Here is a 20,215-nt window from a genome sequence, read left to right as displayed (position 1 = left end):
CTCTTGCCCCCAGGCACCCTCATTTCCCACCACAAAATCATTTTGGTTGCAAGAGACAGGATCATCGAGTCCAACCATAACCCTGGCACTAACCCTTGTTCCTGAGATACATCCATACATCTGTCCAACCCTCCAGGGATGGTGACTCCAGCACTGCCCTGGGCAGCCTGTTCCAATGCCCCACAGCCCTTTGGGGAAGAAATTGTTCCTAACATCCAATCTGAACCTTCCCTGGCACAACTTGAGGCCATATCTGCTCTCTGCTCTTGTCCTTACGCCTCCATCCTCAAACCCACCCACCTCTCTCGCAGTCCCTGTGTTTCCCCGGACATTCTTCATCCACACATTTCACCTCCAAACACCTCCCTGAGATTCCACCACAGACGTTAACAAGCTGAGCTCCTTTATGCTTATTAAAATCCTCATCTGCTAACACGGGGCTATCTACTTGCTTTACCTCAAGCGATGGGCAGAGCCCTTACTGCTCCCACAATTAAACCAGGCTGGTTTTGTTCCCAGCCCTGCAGGGACGTGCTGCTCATGATGTCCATGCAGATCGAGCGCCCGCACAGGTTGGGAGGGGTTCCAGGTTGGACACTTCTGCAGCCCTGACCTGTGTAGAGCCAGCGCTTTACAGAAATGACCCCAAAGTTGTAAAATCCTTGTAGTAGAACCTCCAACAAGGACCACCCTCAAGAGATGATCTGTGGTGACCCTTGAGGTGCTGAAGTGCAGACAGGCCCACCACGGAAAGCCCTCGGTGCAGACAAGCGGGGTGCGCTCTGCTCTGCAAGAAACCGCACGGTAAACGGAAAGTTTCTTGTTCTCCTTTTCGCATCTCTCGGAGAACAAAGGATGAACTAATTTTGTCGAAAAAAGAAAACGTGTCATAACTGACGCAGGATTTGACCCAAAACAATCAAATCAGACATAGTGGGGACACCAGAAGCAGGTTGAACAAGGCAGCAGGAGGAAAGGAGGGTTTGTGCAACCACCCAAGAGCATCAAAAACCTCCCCCTGCCTCTGCATGACTTGTTTTCTTCTCGCCTGCATCACCCAGCACGTTTTGGAGACCAGCTCTTCGAACACTTGCCTCTCGCTGCATTCCTAGGACATGTCACTGGCGTTTCCAGATGTGGGACTGGTCTGTAACCCTCGTTATTGGTCAAGAAGAAGCAAAAACCAAAATGAAGGTGTTATTGTAGGTCACATATCCATATTTGGGGCTTGAGAGTCAAAACAGGAGCAGCTGCCAGTCTGCCCTTTGCCTCCTGCGTGTCTGTGAGCCGAAGTGTCTCTGGACTCCGGCCACAGCGGTGGGACCGCGCTGGTGCCACCCTGGGCACCGGCCAGCGATGGAACCACCATTTCCTTTCTCCCCGTGATGTCTCCTCGTTGAACGTAAACATCACGGCGGGGGGAGATATCTGAGCTACCGAGCAGGCTTTGCAATCGGAGTTCACATTTTACCCTCTGCCCCCTCTCTCCCAAAGAGATCCCAAGCTCCCAAACCAGCCCGCAGGACCACATGGCCTAGATGTCCAGGCTGCTTTTAAGAGTATTTCCAGGCAAACGCTGATTTTGTAGGTTTATTAATTAAAGTGCATAAAGACATCCCCCACCCTACTTTACTAGGTAGAAAAATACTGCGATAAGCTACATGCTTAAGATGCTCATTTGACACTTCCCTTTGCTTGAGCAGAAAATTGGACCACAGAATCCCAGAATGTGAGGGGCTGGAAGGGCCCTGGAAAGCCCATCCAGTGCAATCCCCCCATGGAGCAGGAACACCCAGATGAGGTTACACAAGAAGGTGTCCAGGCGGGTTGGAATGTCTGCACAGAAGGAGACTCCACAACCCCCTGGGCAGCCTGGGCCAGGCTCTGACACCCTCACCATGAAGAAGTTTCTTCTCAAATTCCAGTGGAACCTCCTGTGTTCCAGTTTGCACCCATTGCCCCTTGTCCTGTCCCTGGTTGTCACCAGCAGAGCCTGGCTCCATCCTCCTGACACTGCCCCTTTCCATCTTGATCCCCAGCAATGAGTCCCCCCTCAGTGTCCTCTTGTCCAGCTCCAGAGCCCCAGCTCCCTCAGCCTTTCCTCACACGGGAGATGCTCCACTCCCTGCAGCATCTTGGTGGCTGCGCTGGACTCTCTGCAGCAGTTCCCTGTCCTGCTGGAACTGAGGGGCCACAACTGGACACAAGATTCCAGGTGTGGTCTCCCCAGGGCAGAGCAGAGGGGCAGGAGAACCTCTCTGACCTACTGACCACCCCCTTCTAACCCACCCCAGGTCCCATTGGCTTCCTGGCCACAAGGGCCCAGTGCTGGCTCATGGTCACCCTGCTGTCCCCAGGACCCCCAGGTCCCTTTCCCCTACGCTGCTCTCTAATAGGTCATTCCCCATCTTACACTGGAACCTGGGGCTGTTCCTCCCCAGATTCAAGACTCTACACTTGCACTTATTCTATTTCATTAAATGTTTCCCTGCCCAACTCTCCATCCTGTCCAGGTCTCTGATGGCAGCACAGCTTCCAGTGTCACCCACTGCTCCCAGCTCCGTGTCATCAGCAAACTTGCTGACAGTCACTCTATTCCCTTGTCCAAATTATTGATGATTATATTGAATAACACAGGCCCCAGCACTGCCCCTGAGGCACTGCACTGGATACAGGCCTCAGCTGGACTCTGCCCCATTGACCACGACTCTCTGGCTTCTTCCCTTCAGCCAGTTCACACTCCACCTCACTCCCCGCTCATCCAGACCGCACTCCCTCAGTTCAGCTGTGAGGATGCTGTGGGAGACTGTGCCAATTGCTTTACTGAAATCAAGATATCAGTATCAGGTCAAGTTTTCAACTGGGTGTATTATAACACACCAGGTTCCGCTCTGTGTTCTGCCTGCCAAGATGAAGGGTGGACTGCGGAGAGGGCTCCAAACTGGACAGAGAGCATATCTGACTCTAGATGCTGCTATTCTGATTTTGGTACAAGCAGAGTTGGTTATTCCTTGGCAGTGTCTGCTGCACAATATGGAGTGAGGAGTTTCTCTAGTTTTTCCAGGAGAGATCCTGGAAAGGACATTGACATGGCACCTGCCAGGCTCCCTTGGCTGAATTCTCTCTCTTCTCTCCTCCTGAGAGGAAACTGAGCACGCTGGCATCACACATCTCATCTTGACAAAGCCCAGCTGGAGCTGACGGTATCATTTAGAGTTTGCAGGCAATGAATTTTCTTAGAGGGAATTGTCAGCCTCAAGGTGAAGATGGTAAAGACTTAAGCCAGCAAGAGAAGCCAGGATTAGGCATGAAATCCTGCAAGGGACGTCAGTGCCGCCCCATGAACTCACAGCACAGTCTGCAGCACTTTCCAGCAAGGGGAGGTGGGAGACAGAACTGGCTCTGCTCTTACTCACCATTTCCCAGCGTATCTAAACATCACTGATTTTTTGACCTCCAGCACTCTTGCTTTGCACAATGCTGAGTTCCATGCTACTGCACAACACGCCAAGTTTTTGCTGTTAGAAATCTCTAGTTGGGGAAGCTCTTCTAACGAATCCCTGAGGGATCTCCCCACTTGTGCCCCAGAAGCTGCTGAAACTAAGCATCGATAAAATCAATATTTCAGTTGTACCCCTGCGAGTTCAGAAACCAGACCTGTAAAACAAGTGAATCTATATAACAGACAAGAATTCAAAGCCAGCAGCTCTCAGAAGGGCTCTGTGTTGCCTTTACAGCATGTTTCTAATGGCAAATGAGATACCTTAAATCTTAGGAAACTCTTGGTCCTTCTGACTAACTGGAGATAGCCCATTCAATCCAAAACTTATAGACCTGTTGAATGTCTCTTACTGAGCAACCTGTTGGAACAAGTAACGTGCAGCATCAGGAAGGGTCACAGAGCTGTAAACAAGTCCATATCATGGGAAAAAAGCGGTTTTAGAGTCTCTGTATTTAAAGGACAAAAGCTCACCAGCAAAGGAGCCGCTTGCCTTTCCACCAATGGGCCGCCATGCCACATCACCACGATTCTCTTTTCCAGCCTCTCCTCCTTTCACAGCCCTAACCCCTTCCTGCCCAGCGTCAGGTTTTAGCTCATTAGGCAGAAACCGGCTTTTATTTCAGCTGTTGACAAGCACAGAAGTTTCTCACCAACGCAAATGCAGCTGCGCTCTGAGCATTTACAGCAGCAAAGAGCTGGGGCTGGCTGCAGCGCGACAGCCTCGGTCCTCAAAACTGCAAATTCCTAAGCTATGAGGCCAGGATTAGCAGAGATTAGGACAATCAAATGTAGCTGGCCCAAGCAGTAACCAGCATATTCCATTTTATGGTCTTTAATTTGCCTTGTTCGAGATGTTAGGTTATGCCTCTGCCTCTTTACGACCTCAGGTGTTTTTCCCCGCGCCGCCCCCTGAATTAAAGCTGAAATCATCATGCAATTGCTGAATCTTTACTTGGCAGCCTGACAAAAGCAGACTTGTTAATCTGTTCTCTTGTTATCACTTGCTCCAGAGTTTAACTAGCGCACGTCCAGCAAGCGAGGCAGGACCGGGTTATTCGCTGAAGACGCCGTTACCTGTCACTATGCACGTGAATTTAGCGTCAGAGTCCTCGGACACAGCCCGGGATTTGATAGTGGTTTCAAAGAGCGGCTGCGTTTCCTCCGTCAGCTGAGAAATGATTGCGCAGAAGGTGCTCCTGGAAGATTCAAGAAGCATTTCTTAGAGATCAAAGTACTAGAAAACCAAAGGGTCCCCTTCCTACCTCGTCTGGGAAGCCTGTGCTCGTGTTGCCAACCCTCCTTTCCCCCATCAGCCTGCACTGGGTTGTTCACAAGTCCAGCCCAGCATCAGGTATTTGACTGTTTTTCACTCCTAAGATGACTCTGTCACTTCAAAGCGTCGGTTGGGGGACATTCCCTTTGTCTCAGCCCCTGTGGCTATCGGGGTAATGAATGTCAAGAACCATTTGAGTCCCTGATTGCAGCAGAACATTGCTTTGATCAGCCAGCAGGCTCAAAGCAAGACTAACAAAGTCAGCTTCACGTTCCGGGTGCTGCTTTCAAGTGTCTGTTCTCTTCACTGGGATTTGACTTGATTTGTGAAGACTTCCCCTTGGGGTTTCAGGCCAAGTGTGAACAGAACATCCCTTCTGAACACAACTCTGAATGAAGCGAGGCTGCCTGCTGTGGGGACGGCTCACCAAAGTGACCTTAAGCCCAGCTTGCAGCTTTCTGAGCTCAGGAATTAAACGTGAAGCTGACATCCCTTCCCCGTTTAACCTCTCCCTGCTGTGGGTGGGCTCTGGCACTATGTCCTCCATCTGTGTCCTCCAAGTTCAGGGTGGGACACCCAAACAGCCAGAACTATCCGAGCAGTGCAACCTATGAAGCTCAAAAATGGACCTTAGGTTCTCCAGACATTTAAGCACTGTTCAGTGATAGTGATAAATCAGCGTGTTCATAGGGCACTGCCAGCCAAGAGAGGGCCCAGGAGATCTGGGCTTTCTTAAATAAAGGAAAATGATTTAATTCCAAGTTGGGTCTTCATTCCGATAGCACTCTGGGGCTCTTGGAAGGGAAGAGCTTCTTCTTTCATTTTTCCTTCTGTAATTAAAACACTACATGTTTACACAGAGAGAAAGAGGACTCCGAGGTCTCGAGTGCAAGGACCTTAGGAGGAACAGCAAATATTGCGAGAGAACCGGCAGCTCTACTTCTACCATTTCCAGCAGTGAAAAGACATTCCTTAAACAAGTGATGAGCTTCTAGAGACATGCAAGAGGTGGAACAAACCCCCAAACCATTCCTGACACAGCTCTGTTGTGAGCAGAGGGGCACATGGGGGGACCCCAGCCCCACAAGCAGCCCCTGGCTCGCAGGCAGGATGCTGGTGCGGCTGCTGCTCATGCTCTACCTGCTGAGGAAGCAGATTTGTTTGGGAAAAACAACAAAAACCCCACATTTAGCATGAACCCAGCAAGGTCAGGGACTGTGTGCACAGCCAAAGGGGCTGGGAGAGCTCCAGCCACCGCAAAAACTTACCTGGAGGCTGCAGCATCGGGGTTTTCACTCTGAATTCCTGCTAGAATGGGTTTGTAAGAGATGCCGGGAGATGGATCCCCCAGCAACAAACCCCTGGGGTGCAGTGGGAGGGTCACGCTTGTACGGGTGCGGGAAAGGGGCTGCTGCAAACTTGCCTCATCTACTGAACGAGTGTTATGACAACTACGTCCAAGCACACATATGGGATGGGGTAAAAAACAGTGGAAATCAATGGGCCCCAGGAGACTGGTCCTGGCAAGCGACTCTTCACACAACTAGCAGGCCAGCAAAGGGAGCCAACAGAGACCAGAAACACCTTCCCGCTCTCCAACCCCAGGAGAAAAAACCTCCCATTTCCAAAGAGCAAGGCAGACAATCCAGTACCAAGGCAGACAATCCGGTACCAAGGCAGTTACTGGTGAGGTTTTGAGGGCCCCTTCAATCCAGACCCCCAGCCCTAGACCAGTAAATGCCTTTTAGCTCCACACCAGGAACTTCCCAAGCATCAGGGAATGTTTCTTACCCCAGCAGGAGAGCAACCAGATCAGCATCTCGACAAGAAGTGATGTGAGCACACACAGAGTGACACTCGGGACACAGTTTAACCCCAGTACCGTGCACCAGGAGTAAGTCTGGTCCATCCAGTGCAAACCCCACAGCCAGGTGAAATCCAGCAAAGGCTACTGAACGGTTTAGGAAAGCAGCATCCCAGTGGCTGGGGGCTCCACAGGCAGGTGAATCGGAGGCCACTTGCCCAACATACACTCGGCAGAAGCCCTGGAAGGTCTGTTGAACCTTTCAAAGAAACCACCGTGTGGGGCACGGAGGGGTTTGGAGACTGTGGGGCTCTCAGCTGCAAGGAGACTTGTCCAGTTCCAACCGCTTTCTAAACCAGTAATTCAGAGCATTCAAGAAATGTGATACAAGGCGGCAGCCGCTCTTCCTCAGGCCCTCCCAAAACTGCATCTTTGTGGCAGAAAGAGCCCCAGAGCCCAGGAAGAGGACAGCAGCAATTCAGTAGCCTTTTGACATTAAAGAGGGATTTCCATACAAAAGCAGTCTGCAGGAAAAGGAGATTTGAGAAGTGTATTCCTCTTTTCCTGACTTCTTGGTTAGGTGTGGAGAGGCCTTTCCCTCCACCCTTGCTCCTCCACCTGCTCCGGCAGCAGAAACCAGTGACGCCAACTGACTTCCAAAGGTGTGATTTGGTCCAAGTGCAGCCCCACGGGTGCGTTTCAGGGCAGGGTCCAAATGAATGAAGATCTGCACAGGGTGGCAGGGGGGAAGTCTCAGGGCAGGCACATCTACTTTTTAATGTCTCTGTATGGAATTCTCACTTTAATATCAAGAAGTAGCTGAACACCCATCGTTTGGCTATGAAAGAGGAATATTTCTTGCACCTTAACACAGGAATTACAAAGAACATTCACTTTGCTGTCTGCAGTTCGAGCAAGTATTAGGGATTGGATCATGCAGAACAAGGCTGTTAGATCACTTCAGGGCTCTCTACTAATTAATTAGTACCAAAGCATTACAGATTAATCATGTGCAGTCAGATTCAGCAAAGTGCTTGGTCAGAGCAGTTTTAATGCAATGTAGTTTTACCTTCCTAAACTGGAGGGAGAGAATCTGCTGCTTGATAAGCTAAGCAAAAAACAGCATAAAAACCATTAGACAAGAAAAGCATGAAAAGGAGCTGAAATAAATCGTTACAGAGACGTATTAATGATGAGTCGTTTTGCGCAGGTCAGAGTTCCTATTAAAAGAAGGTTCAGCTGCCTCGCTCAGGCCGAGTGCCAGGCCGCGCAAGCCGCATTGTCAATGGAAATCAAAGGCTGGAAAAATGAAATGGTTGTTAACTGCAGAGAATAAGTGTCAGGACACCGACACCAGTAGGTTCCCGAGAAGCCTTCCATGCACCATCCGCAGCACCGCGCTCAAAGCAGGCAAGCCCACTGGGCCACGGCGCGTTAAACGGCAGGACGGGGTCCCGAGCGGGTCACCCTCTGTGCTTCCCCTCTGGAGAAGCCAAAGCCCCTCTGGGCGCTGTACGCGGCTATTGCAGCGTGCCAAGCGAACCGCTGTGGGCTGGCAAAAGAGTGAGAATCGAAGAAAAGAAGTCGGCTTTACAAGAATCTACGGGATTCTTGCAGGAATGTGTTAGAGCGTTAAATAATTCAAAAGAAAAAAATAACCAAAGACCCAAGTCCTTCACAAGGAACACCCAGATGAGCTACTTACCAGTGGCCACCAGCTCTCCCAAGGGACCATCTTCAAGCACTCATGTCCTCCCCAACTGTGGGATGGTGGCAGCCGCCCCTTGCAGGACACGACCCCTCACACCGACCAGGAGCAGTTCCCAGACCATGAATTTACCCACAAAAGCCTAAACGCAGCTAGGGAGCAGCGAGCCAACAGCACGTCAGCTCCATTCGTAGCCACGCGGAGCTACGTGTTAATGCTGCCCACACCACGGCCTCACTGAAGCGACTGCAGCGCAGACACCCAGTGGGGACACACAAATCCCCACATCGATACGCGCAGCCTGGCCAAACCTCAGCCCAGCACCGAACAACCCGATTTCAGCACTTGAAGATGATGCTACAGAAGCCGGTGTGGAGAAGCAAGGTGGACATCCTTGGGTCTCACACTCGTCTGGGTGTCCCAACCGCACAGAAGGCAGTGGGACTTCAAGTCTTGCCCTAAAACTGATCACAGAAGGGCTCTGAAAAGGCCTCCTGACGACCACATAGCACTTCCAGCTCTGGGGGCGGAATCGCCATGCAAATAAAAGGAGCTCAGCTGGAAGGCCTGACGCTTCTGCCAATGAAAAAGTGCAATTATTTGTGCACAAGCCCCAGCCATCTGAAGAGCTCAATGGCTCCTCAGGAGAGCAAAGACAGAAGATGTTTCAGACAGGCGCTCAGGAGGAGCTTTAACCCAACGCACGCAGGTGGCACTTGCCTTTTTGGCAGCAGCTTCACCCTCCCCACCCCTGGCCATCCGATCCCAATCCCCCCCCAGCACCAACTGCTGCTCGCACAGCCAGAGGATGAGCAGACCGGGCGTTATCCAGCTGGAAAAATCAAACACCGACCATAACAGGCTGAGGATCGGCCACCCGACCCGTCCTGCTCCGCAGGAGAAGTCACACAGAGGAACTTTGTCTTTAGGTCCTTCCCAGAGCTGCGAGACAATGCGCCAATGTGCTGGGTCCCTGCGCCGCTCTGTCCAGCTGCAAACACAATTCACGGGCATCAACATGAATTATGTCTCACCTCCCAGCTTTTCGGGATCCAAACACAAGTGAAAAACATCCTTTTGGCCCCCAGGAATCCTGAGGACGCAGCATTGCTTGAGGAGCCAGCAGCAAAGACGCTAAAACGATTGCAGGAGAACGCTGACCTAGGCAGAAATGTGGTTTTAAGCCCACGTCCTTGCATACGAATCAGGACTTGGCTCGGACGTAAAGTAAATCGCACCAATAGCCAGAGGCAGGATGAAGGTGTCTGTGCCACGATGCCACGAACATCTTGTGCTCATGGACGTCATCAAACCGTGAGCCTGGTCAGTACTTGTTTAAACCTGCAGGGCTGAGCGCACAGCCTGGGTTTTATTCACCGCACATCCCGAGACACGCGGCTGAACACGAGCTGAGAGTCTCCTGGGGAGCTCTGATATTATCAAAAGAAAAAAGCCATAACCACAAAGACCCAGGCATTAACTGAGGTTTAACCTCAATATGCTACGGAGCTGAGCAAAATTTGCTTTTCAGACCAGAGATTGAAGCCCAGAGCGAGGAAAAGCAGCTCTGAATGGTTCAACCAGCACAGGTGGCGCTTCCCTTCGTGTTAATTACATTAATGCTGGGCATGGCCAGGAAAACCTCTGTTGTCTCACACCTTTTCACAGCTTGTGAAAAGCCCTGAAAACACAGATTTTGTTATTAACCACAGTCGCAGCAGACCATGAGAATTATGCCCCTCTACTATGTACCTTCCACCAGCCTCAGTTCTTTAAATTCCATTTCATTCGATGTTTTCAAACTCCTCTGGACACTTATCATCCTCTTAAAGGTTTTAGGCCTTCAGCTGCTCGTGATATTCTCAGGAAGTGAAGCCAGTCTTCCCGTTTTTCATGCACTTGTCAAATCTCAGTCTTGCTGCAAGGGGAGGAGGCAGAACTGTCAACAACACTTGTTTTCATCACTTAAAATACGCTCGAGTTGATGGGCCAGGCTGGTACATCACCCAATGTAATGAAAAGTTAACTGTTAAAAAGTTAAAAACCATAATTTTAAATCCAGCACCTTCTCTAAGCCCTCCCATGGAATTCTCCTCTCTCTGTATTTCTTCTCCCTGAGATACCAAAATCTTCCTCCTTCCAGCTCACGTCGCCATATGGAAGTCAAAATAGCTCAGGAGACCCTGAAATAGGCTTCACAGCAGCTCCATCTTCACACGCACAAATGGAATTGATCTGCTCGAGCTGCAACAGTCACTCATTTCATTAATTTCAAAGGAAACATTTCAGTGCTCTTCCACAGGACGAAAACTGAGCCTCACGCGAGTAAACAGCAAAGCGACGGCAGCGACGCCGAGCCCTCCGCGTCGTGATTTCGCAGAAAGAACGTTGCACAAAGCTCCTCAGAACGAGCCCGCGAGGACGGGGCCGCCCGGGCCGCCCCGCACACGGTCCCTGTCGCTGGCACCGTGACCCGTGACATTATTGGGCATGTTTTACACACGCGGACTTCCAAGTATAAGATTTCACATGAACTTCTCTGCCTCCAAGGTTAACTCTGCTTGAGACAAATACAAACCACCCCGAGCGCCTTCTCAGCTGTCAGAGCGAACCGTTTTCAACATTTAAAAGGCAATAATTAAGTTTTCATGTACACATGGTTGTGCTTGAGCTTTTCCCTGCCCTGTGTCTCGCTTCTTATCAAGCACTTCACGCACACGCAGAAGGAGCGCGTTCGTGTTTCATATACCATGGCAGTAACTATCAGCAACGCTGCGATAAAGTGAGTGCTATGGAGCTGTACGAGTCACGTTGTTATTTTACAGAGTGGAAAATGGATGTATTGAGTCTTCGCTTGTCAAGGTCATGGAACGAATCGATGTCGGAGCTGGAGAAATACAGCATTTTTTTCTGCAGGTGATTTACTTTGAGCTGAGATGAACACAGACTTGTGTGTAACAATTTACAGCTAGATTTCATTAACGGAGAAGGTGGGGAACAATAAATTAAGTTACACGTTCCTGTAGGACGGCTCAGATCCGTGTATTTTAACTCTGAATTATCGCTGCCTTTATGATCCAAATTAAACCGGTAGCGAGTTGAAAGACATGAAGGAATGAGAAAGAGTAGAAGAAAGCACAGCAAATATTGGACAATCAAACGTACGTTGACACTTTCCTGGAAACTGATTGTGCGCAGAAGATTGTGGCTGTGAAGGTGAAAATACAGTTGTTGGTAAGAGCTGTCCCGCCTTCCTCTCCTCGGAGCAGGCCATGCTTAAAGCGTGAGATAACAGCCTGGTCCACCTGAGACCTTCCTCCCCTGGCTAAGACAGACTGAGGATAGAACCGGTTTTAACTCTGTCCCCTGGAAAGCGCCTCTGCTGTAGCACAAGAGGTGGCCAGGGCAGAGGAGACCACGCTGCCCCCTCCACACAACCACAGGAGAGGGAAATGGCCCATTTAGGAGGTTTCCAGAGAAGAGCAAAGTTCACACACGTGATATATTCTGTATCTTAACGGTGGGTGTGAAGAGCCCTGTTTGCCCAGCTCCACATCTTGATCTTCCAGCCTTAGGTCATCGCTCCTCAGCCTACAGACTCAGCTCCACTTGGCTTTCTAGGAGATATGGACAGGAGGCTTTAGAAAGGGGGCTGAAAAATGCAGTTTGGGGTTGTAATTCACTGCGCACAACCGGCAAGGATCCCCGCTCAGACATAATGACACCCACAGGAAAACAACACTTCTACCCTGGATGATGAACCCTTGTGCCTTTCAAGTGGGGCTGCATGTCCCTGCTTTCAGAGCTCGGGACGTTTCTGTCAAACAAGACGGACGCACCGAACTCGCTCAGATGCCACAGCTGGTATTTTATCAAGGATTCACAGCACTTGTTGCCAAGAGCAAAGTCCCGCAAGAAGTTACAGGTGCCCGAGTGCTGCAGAAGGAACTCCTCCGGACTAGGAAAGCTAAAGACGCTTTTCAGGAACGAGCCCTCCTGTGTTTTCAGCTCGCTTTATTATAGTAACAGATCCTTCACCTTCATCTGATATTACATGCAAAGCGAGAGGTACAAGATTGGGAATGGTTTCCAGCCAGAAAAGCCAGGTGGCAAGGCGCTCTCCTGAGCTTAACTGCCACCACAGCCAGGGCCAGCCGGCCAAGAAGAGCCCAGAGGCAATGTCACTCTGCTCTAAAAATACCCGCGGGTGATGCGGCTCTGACAGTAGAAAGATACTTAAGCGAGGAGGCCACGCTGTAACGAGACCGAGGAGCAAGGAGAGGTGCAGATCGCTTCCAACGGTGGAGTTTGCATGGGACTCAAGCAAAGCCTCTGCTGTAAGGTTTTACATAACGTTGCATGTCTCTGCGTAATAAGTTCTCCAGACTCCGCTAATTCTTACACAAAGGAGACCTAAAGAGATGTCTGGAGGTTGTGGCGCATGAACACAGCTCACGCAGCTCAGGACTGACAGATTCTCCTCCCGCTGCCTGAAGTTATTAGAGTCAAGTGCTTTGAAACATAAGAGTTAAAACCAAAACACAACAAAAAACCCAAACCAATACCTACTGGTCCTCTGGTGTCAGGGATGCTAAAAGGCTGACACAAGAAAGCCAGGAATCTCCTGTCACCAAGGTGTCTGCTCACAGAGAAGATTCTTCCTCAAGACCAGCTCCTAAGGGCACAACAAGTAAATATCCTGAATGTTCTGTTTAATAAAGAGATTATGTTCTCTCTACGGCCATTTTCAACACTGTTCTTTTGGCCCCTGCAACACCACCTCGGACAAATTCTACAAGTTAAAAAAGCAGGAAAAAAAAGAGTCCTGGTTTCTAAATCAATATCCTTCAATTTACACAACATCCTTTTCTTCCTACAGGATTAGGGAGACCAAGATGATCCAGACTGTTCTCTATATGGGCCATGAATGCAAGCGCATAGGTGAAACACGGTTGTGAGCAGGGATTCCTAACCTCAGTTTCTTTTCATAAAGATATTTCCATGTCCCTAAGTGTCTCTATCATGTCACCACACATGACACCACTACAGCTTTCAGAACGGGTGAAGAGAGCAGGGAAATTCTTTGGCTAAACACACTTGACAAATACATATAAAGACAGAAAAAGAGAAGCCTGAAAAAACCATCTTCTTCAGATCAAAATACCCATTTTTGCTTTCTAACCAGCACCGCAGCCTCCCACTGGAACCCTGTGTCATTTGTCCCGTACTTTTGTTAGCGACAGACTCAAATTCAGCTGAATGTTATCTGCCGTTACGCATGTCGCTCGTCTTGCTTTTCAAGTTCTCCCAGACAAGCTCTCCAGATGTTCCTGGATTTAATTAAACTCCTAATTGCCTTCTGAAAGTCTTCTTGCTACACCGTTCCACTCGCTCGCTTCCAGAATTGTTGTGATACATTATTGAATTACAGGACAAAAACCAAACCTGATTCACGCCCTTGCAAGAGTTTCCGCACATCTTGGCTCAAACCTTCAGCACTTGTTCAGGGCTGTGTGGGGAACGAGACTTTTGTGCTACTCCTCCTTTATTCATTAGACGAACTGAAAGTGTCACGACCACGGGGAAAGCGCAATTTTGCTATGTAGCAGATATTTATCCACCGCTTCTCACAACAGCAGGGGCAGCCACCGAACCTGAGGGGCCAAATGAAATTACCTTCAAGGACCAAGTACATAAGCGGGTTGAAAAAAGGGGTTGAATGATCTGTGGAAACCGAATGCACTGATTTGAACGTGGTAATACAGAGTCCCGTTGCCTGTCAGTCTTTGTTTGGGACTCAGACCTTTCCAGATTTACCGTGCTGGAGCCGGAGGACACTGCAAGTCGAATCTACTCGGGAAGGGAATAAAAGTCAAGCTACAGGCAACAAAACCACCTCAACACCTTATTTATTAAAGACTCTCTCTACTTGTGATCCGCAGAACAGAGTCATGGGGCTCGGTTACAGATTTCCTTAGCACGGAACAGTCTGTGGTCACGGGTTGTAGGGTCACTGGTTGGTACTGGAGATGCCACCGCACGCAGGCAGACTGCACTCAGATCGCACGTTACCGTACAAGCACAAAGGAACTGAATCAAGGCAATTAAACCTTGGCATTCCCCCAGTTCTAACATCTGACTTCCAGGCGGCGCGTTTTTATCTCTTTTTGGCCCTGTATTTATTTTTACGAACCTCCGAGTCTTTGAGGCATCGAGCCTCGACACGCTGGAAATGGACTATTTATAAATCATCAACGGGGAACTGGTTTCAAGAGCTTACAGACCCAAGAGCATTCCTAGTGAATTCAAAGTAATTTATAGGCTTTATTCTGAATAACTAACACAAACACTGACGCCTTTGCATTCGCTGGCACGTTGCCTTGCATTTGCTAACCGCAGCCAGCCTCATCTGACAACATGCTTATCACAGCTGCGAACAAAGCCGTATTCCCACCCCAGACCCCCTGCCCGAGGCCATTTCTGACCCAGGAATGCGGTTCGCGTCGCTGCACAGCCCCTATCTACATTGTAGAAATACCTTTTTGGCAACAAGATAAGGCGCACACGCCGCGGGCCCCTCGCTCGGAGCCTGGCGCTGATAACACGCGCGGCTTCGCGCGACAAAGGCGGAAGGTCAGCGCGGATCCTGCGCGCGGGTTTGGCTCCAGGGGCGCAGGAGCTCGTGTCCGTCAGGGCTTCACCTGCCCCGCTATAAAACGATGCGTGACAACGGTGACAATGGTGACAAAACACCAAACAGGGCCCGTTTCTGGGAGGCGATGGGCTGGCCCATGGCAAACAAGAGCCCAAGTGCCACCTGGTTTTCAACCCCAGAGACAGGGACAAAAATGTTTTAGAAACGCCTAAGCATAATGTAGCAAGACTAAGCCTAACGGAGCAAGACCAGGCCTAATGTAACAGAAACCTAACAGAGAAACAACAGCCCTATAGAGGCTGGACATGGGTGTCCTTGGCTCGAAAGCCGGGAACGCGGAATGTTCCAGTAAATGAAGGAAGAGCTGCGTGACTCCTGCTGAGTCGCAGCACAAAGTGACAATGTGCTTGTTCAGTAAATCGGGTCAGGAACCGACACCGGGGGGCACCAGCTGCGGGGACACCGGGGACACCCCACACCCCGATGAAGACTCTGGAATACCAAAGATGATCTGCCGGCAAAGGGCGGGGGCCTGGAAATAATTTATGTTTAAAGCACCAACTAAGTGGCAGAAACAAATAATTATGCAGTAGGTGTATGTAATAAATACCAAGAAGCGCAAATCACGCGCACACTTGATTCGAGGAGCGATCCTCCGAGTGCCCGGCACGCTGTAATAAAAGTGCTGCTTTTCAACACTTCCTAAACAGGTTAAAGAGTCTTTTGCCGATTACCACAGGGAGGACGAGGCCCGAGGGCCACGCACCCCGGCTGGTGTCGCCTTTCGGCCCGGGCCGCCCTCCCGCCTCTCGGAATGTCACCGCGGCCCTGTCCCCACCCAGGCCGGGCAGGGGACACCCACCCGCCCCGGCCCCGGCCCCGGCCCCGGCCCTTCACCTGTTCTGGGGCCGGATGCCCAGCAGGTAGCTGCGCCGGTCGGGCCGGGCCGCCCAGGCCGCGCTCTCCGCCTCCTCCGCGCCGTCCATGTTGCTCGATCCCCGCCCGTAGAGGCCGGCGAGGGCCCGGCGGGGCGAGCCCATGGCGGCGGCTGCCCCGGCCCCAGCCCCCGCCGCCGCTGCCCCCCCTGTCACTCACCGCCGGCATTTATAGCCGCCCCGCACATGGCGCTGTCACTCGGGGGCGGCGGCGACGTGACGCGGCCCGGCCCGGCCTGGCCCGGCCTCCCCGGCTCGGGGCCCGGGACGAGGGTCTGGCCACCCGGGATGAGTGCCCGGCGTCCCGGGTTCGAGACCCAGGTACCCAGGCCGAGTGTCCCGCGGTTGGAGACCCGGGCTCCCCTGCCCTCCTGCCCCTGGGGACGGGGGCCTGGCCTCTGCCCGCGCTCCCTCCCATCACTGCCAGCTCCAGGTCAGCTTTTCGGGAGAAAGTTGTGTCTAAACTGGAGGCTGAGGGGAGACCTTCTCCTGTCTGCGGCGGCCTGAAAGGAGGCAGGAGCACGGAGGTGCTGGCCTCTTCTGCCAGGCGGCAACTGACAGTGTAAGGAATACTTAACAAAGAACTGTTGTTTTACATAACTGAGGAGCTGGTGCCTGACCCCAGCAGGGGGAAGGACCGACAGACACCGGACTATGAATCCTTAATGTAAAACACAGTTTTTTCTCGCAATATATACTGACACCTGTATACATACCAATACCTGTATTTACAAGGTAATTTAGGAGGAAGTGTAGCCAAAGCACCGGGAATCCATATCTTAAATAGACTGATAAGGGAAGGGTGTTGTAAGCGTCGGAGTGGTCTGTAAACCCTGCAGTACCAACCAATGGGGAACAGGGGAGGGAAAATGTGGCCGGGATTTTGGGGGATATAAGCAGGGGCTTTTTGCCCTATTAGGTGTGCCGACCTTTGGGTACAACACCCAGTCTTGCAATCTCATTATTAAAAAAATTGCTGTGATGAGAGATCCTGTCTGGGCCTATTAAATTTGCAAAATAATTGTTCCCTACAATAGGATGAGAGGAAACGGCCTCAAGTTGTGCCCGGGGAGGTTGAGGTTGGATCTTGGGAGCAATTTCTTCCCCAAAGGGCTGTGGGGCATTGGAACAGGCTGCCCAGGGCAGTGCTGGAGTCACCATCCCTGGAGGGCTGGACAGACGGACATGAGGTTCTCAGAGACACGGGTTAGTGCGAAACAATTCTGAACAATTTTTAATACAGGTTCTCATGAGAGTTAGTGGCTCGGCAGCTGACAGCAAGACACCATCAACTGAACAGCACCTTTTTGCTAGAAATAATTTCTGCTTTTGCAATAAGTATAAAAGATTCTACATGCCTGCTAGAATACATCTTCTTTCTTTCTTCCTTTCAGCCTGTTTGCGTGCTGTTTCTCACAGCGCTTTGCAGGGAGGTTGCCGGTGCTTACCAGTCTTTGGCTCTGCAAAAAGGTCTTTCCTGGGAAGGAGCAAAACTGAGGCTGCGAACGAACCTGGGTTTGAATTGAGAATAGTCTGAGGTGTGCTTACTAGTGTCTTCTCTATGGGCCAGGAAAGGAGCAAAAAGCACCTTTTTTATGGACTTAAAAGAGGTATAAGGATATTTAAATAAGTATTTATGGGTTATGGTTGGACTTGATGACCCTGAGGGTCTTTTCCAACTGAAATGATTCTACGATTGTATTATTCTATGTTTAATTTATTTTTTAATAATAACCACCACACTCTCTGCCTCGACTTGGGGGATTTCACGCACCTTGATGATGTCTCAGGTTCAGGTATAATACAACATTCCCCGGGTTCTGGCCCCGGCTGGCAGCACCGCTTGGTGCAACCCCGGCCATCGCATCCTTGTGTTGGCCTCAGGACCATCCCACACCTCAGCAGCCTGGATCTCATCCTGGGCTGCCCGGGAGAGCGTCCGTGCTGGTATTTATTCAGTCTCCGTGAAAAAGACAGCACAAAAGAGGGCTATAAAAGGTGGCTACATGTCACAAACTATTATCAGCAGTGATTTAATACCAAATGAAAACATAACATGTAATAAAATTGGATTTATTCTTGTTCCACCTTTGTCGTGCCTGTCAAGCTGTTGTGCTGTGCGCCCCAGGCACGTTGCTGGTGACACCGCATCTCCCCAGCACGGGATTGATGGATGGAGCAGATTTGCTGCAGATGGGCTGTCTGCCCACCCCTGCGCGGCAGCCGTCACTGCAGAAGTGAGAAGACGATGGCAGAAAGCTCCAGACCGGCAGGCTTCGAGCTGACCCTCCCTGGGCAGGAGAGAGAATGAACGCAGCAGCAAGTGGCAGAGCAGGTGACGGCTGCATGGATCACTCGCTGCAGGACACCCTGATTCCTCTTCCCCAGCCAACAACTGTGATTTGGGAGGCGACTTTGGGCAGCGACCAGCACAGGGTGTTCATGGACATATGCAGTCTATGCAACCCCACACAGGTGAGGGGTGTGCACAGAAACACACCATGTGTGGGTCAGCTTGAGATCACTCAGCCCGGACCTCAGCTGTTCTTGTCACTGGTATACTGAACCTGCAAGTGGCGAGGAAGAAAGCTCTGATTAGGGGAAGAAATTGCTTTATGAGGGGGATCAAACAGTACAAGGGGGTGCCAGAGAGGTGGGAGATCTCCGTCCTGGGACACAGTCAACTGTGGGTGGGACGAGATGATGAGCAACTGATTGACATCCTGCTCGGAGCAGGAGGCTGGACCAGAGGCCTCCAAAGGTCCCTTCCCACCCCAGTCAAACTGTGGGTCTGTGCCTCACCCTGCGAGCAAAGGGAACCCTGGGTGGTGAGCGCAGGTGTAGCTCAACTGTGGTGCAATGGAGGCGGCTGTGGTGTTTAATCCTTCCCCCAGACACACTGTGGGTGTATTTTTCCTTCTCTGTCAGGCTCTGAATGGTTCTAGTGCCCATCACGCTGCTGAGACAGAGGTTCCTCCCATAGCATCTGCTCTCCTGTTATTTTGTTCGCAGTGTGACAGTGCCCGCTGCTTCCGTCTCTGTTTGGAAGTGCGCTGTCTCACCATTTAGTTTTCTGAAGCTACAAGCCACAAGGCTTCAATCCTTGTTAGCAAAGCTCTCCTCTGCCCGCACACCCAGCGCTGACTCACAGCGAGAGTCGCAGATGTTTCTCACTCCTCTCACACAAAATAGATCTCCTTCCCTTTCCCAGCCTGCACGCATACCCCTGTGTTCCTCCCTTCCTGAAATCACAAGCTTCCTCGTGTTCTGCAATGTGATGTCAACAAGCTCTGGCCCCTGGTTCTTCACCAAATATTCATACAGACTCTGCCAGGGCAGGGCTCTTATTACAGAGGACAAGCACGACAGGCTCTTTGTCTACATGTACGATGGAGGATGCTCTCTCTGAAATCCAGAGGAGCCATCTGTGGGGAACACAGCAACCTCCAGCTCTTAGAAGAGATGCTGCATCAGCCAGAAGTGTCATCTTTAGCCCCGGGAAGTGCTGGGGTTAATTTAATGATCGTTTTTATTAGCTACTTACACTGCCTTTATAATAGCTCTGCATCACAGGCGTGACACGGAGCTACTGGCACATATTCAGCTGGAACCGTCATTTGCAAGCCATTAATATGTTTATTTTAAATCTGCAAGGGTATATTTCCGAGTGCTTGGCTGGACCATCTAGAAATTAAGAAAAAGGAGCATCTGTGTGACCTTGGAGATGGGAGATGAACACAAAGAAAAGTCCTAAAAGTCTGTGATAAGCATCACCTTCCCTGTGCCCAGGAAAGGACAGGACCAGTGGGTGGGAGCAGGGATTGCCCTGGTCTTGCTTTTCCTTGGTCAGCCCCCATCGGCACTGTTGTGAAAACCCCTGTGCAGCCCCGAGGGGAGCGAGATGTGAGCAGAGGAGCAAGGGTGTCTCTTGTAGCTTCTTCTCCAGAAGGCCCATGGTCCCCTCATGCTGAAGTCCTGTCCCCGTCCCTCCTGTTGGCTTGGGAAGAAGCCAATCTGGGAGAATTTGTCTGCCCTGCGTCTGGGACCCGGTCAGGGTGGCCCCTGAGTTCCTGAGCCCAGACCTGCTGCCTGGTCACTGCAGGGTAAAATTCTTTAGGAACAACGACCAGCCTCCCCCCGTTCACTCTCCCTCCTCTCCACCCGCCATTTCACACACCTCAAGCTCCTTCCCGTGTGCTGACTCCTGAAAAATTTTAGTTTCTTGCATCCGATCTTACTTGTTAGAACTTTGTAAACGAAAGTCATGGCCCAGCAGCACCCAGTGCTGCCGCTCGCTGCCGCGTCGCTTCCCCACGGGACAGGTCTGTCCACAGCCAT

At 51.0% G+C, this 20,215-nt stretch overlaps 1 protein-coding gene across 1 annotated transcript in view; it reads right to left on the bottom strand.

Annotated features, from left to right (window-relative positions):
• The window catches only part of ALPK3 (alpha kinase 3), a gene marked incomplete at both ends in the record, with an annotated part of 32,228 nt that extends 16,182 nt beyond the window's left edge, over window positions 1-16,046 (bottom strand). The window contains 4 exon segments of the mRNA XM_080351338.1: window positions 4,577-4,698; window positions 7,649-7,687; window positions 15,840-15,992; window positions 15,994-16,046. Of these exon segments, the coding sequence (XP_080207464.1) occupies window positions 4,577-4,698; window positions 7,649-7,687; window positions 15,840-15,992; window positions 15,994-16,046 (367 nt within the window).
• Between the last annotated feature and the right edge of the window lie 4,169 nt (window positions 16,047-20,215).

Source organism: Nesoenas mayeri (assembly GCF_963082525.1).
Source record: "Nesoenas mayeri genome assembly, chromosome: 11".
In the NCBI taxonomy this organism is placed as follows: Eukaryota; Metazoa; Chordata; class Aves; order Columbiformes; family Columbidae; genus Nesoenas; species Nesoenas mayeri.
The sequence above is the reverse complement of the archived record's forward strand: the minus strand, read 5'-3'. Positions and strand labels throughout refer to the sequence as shown.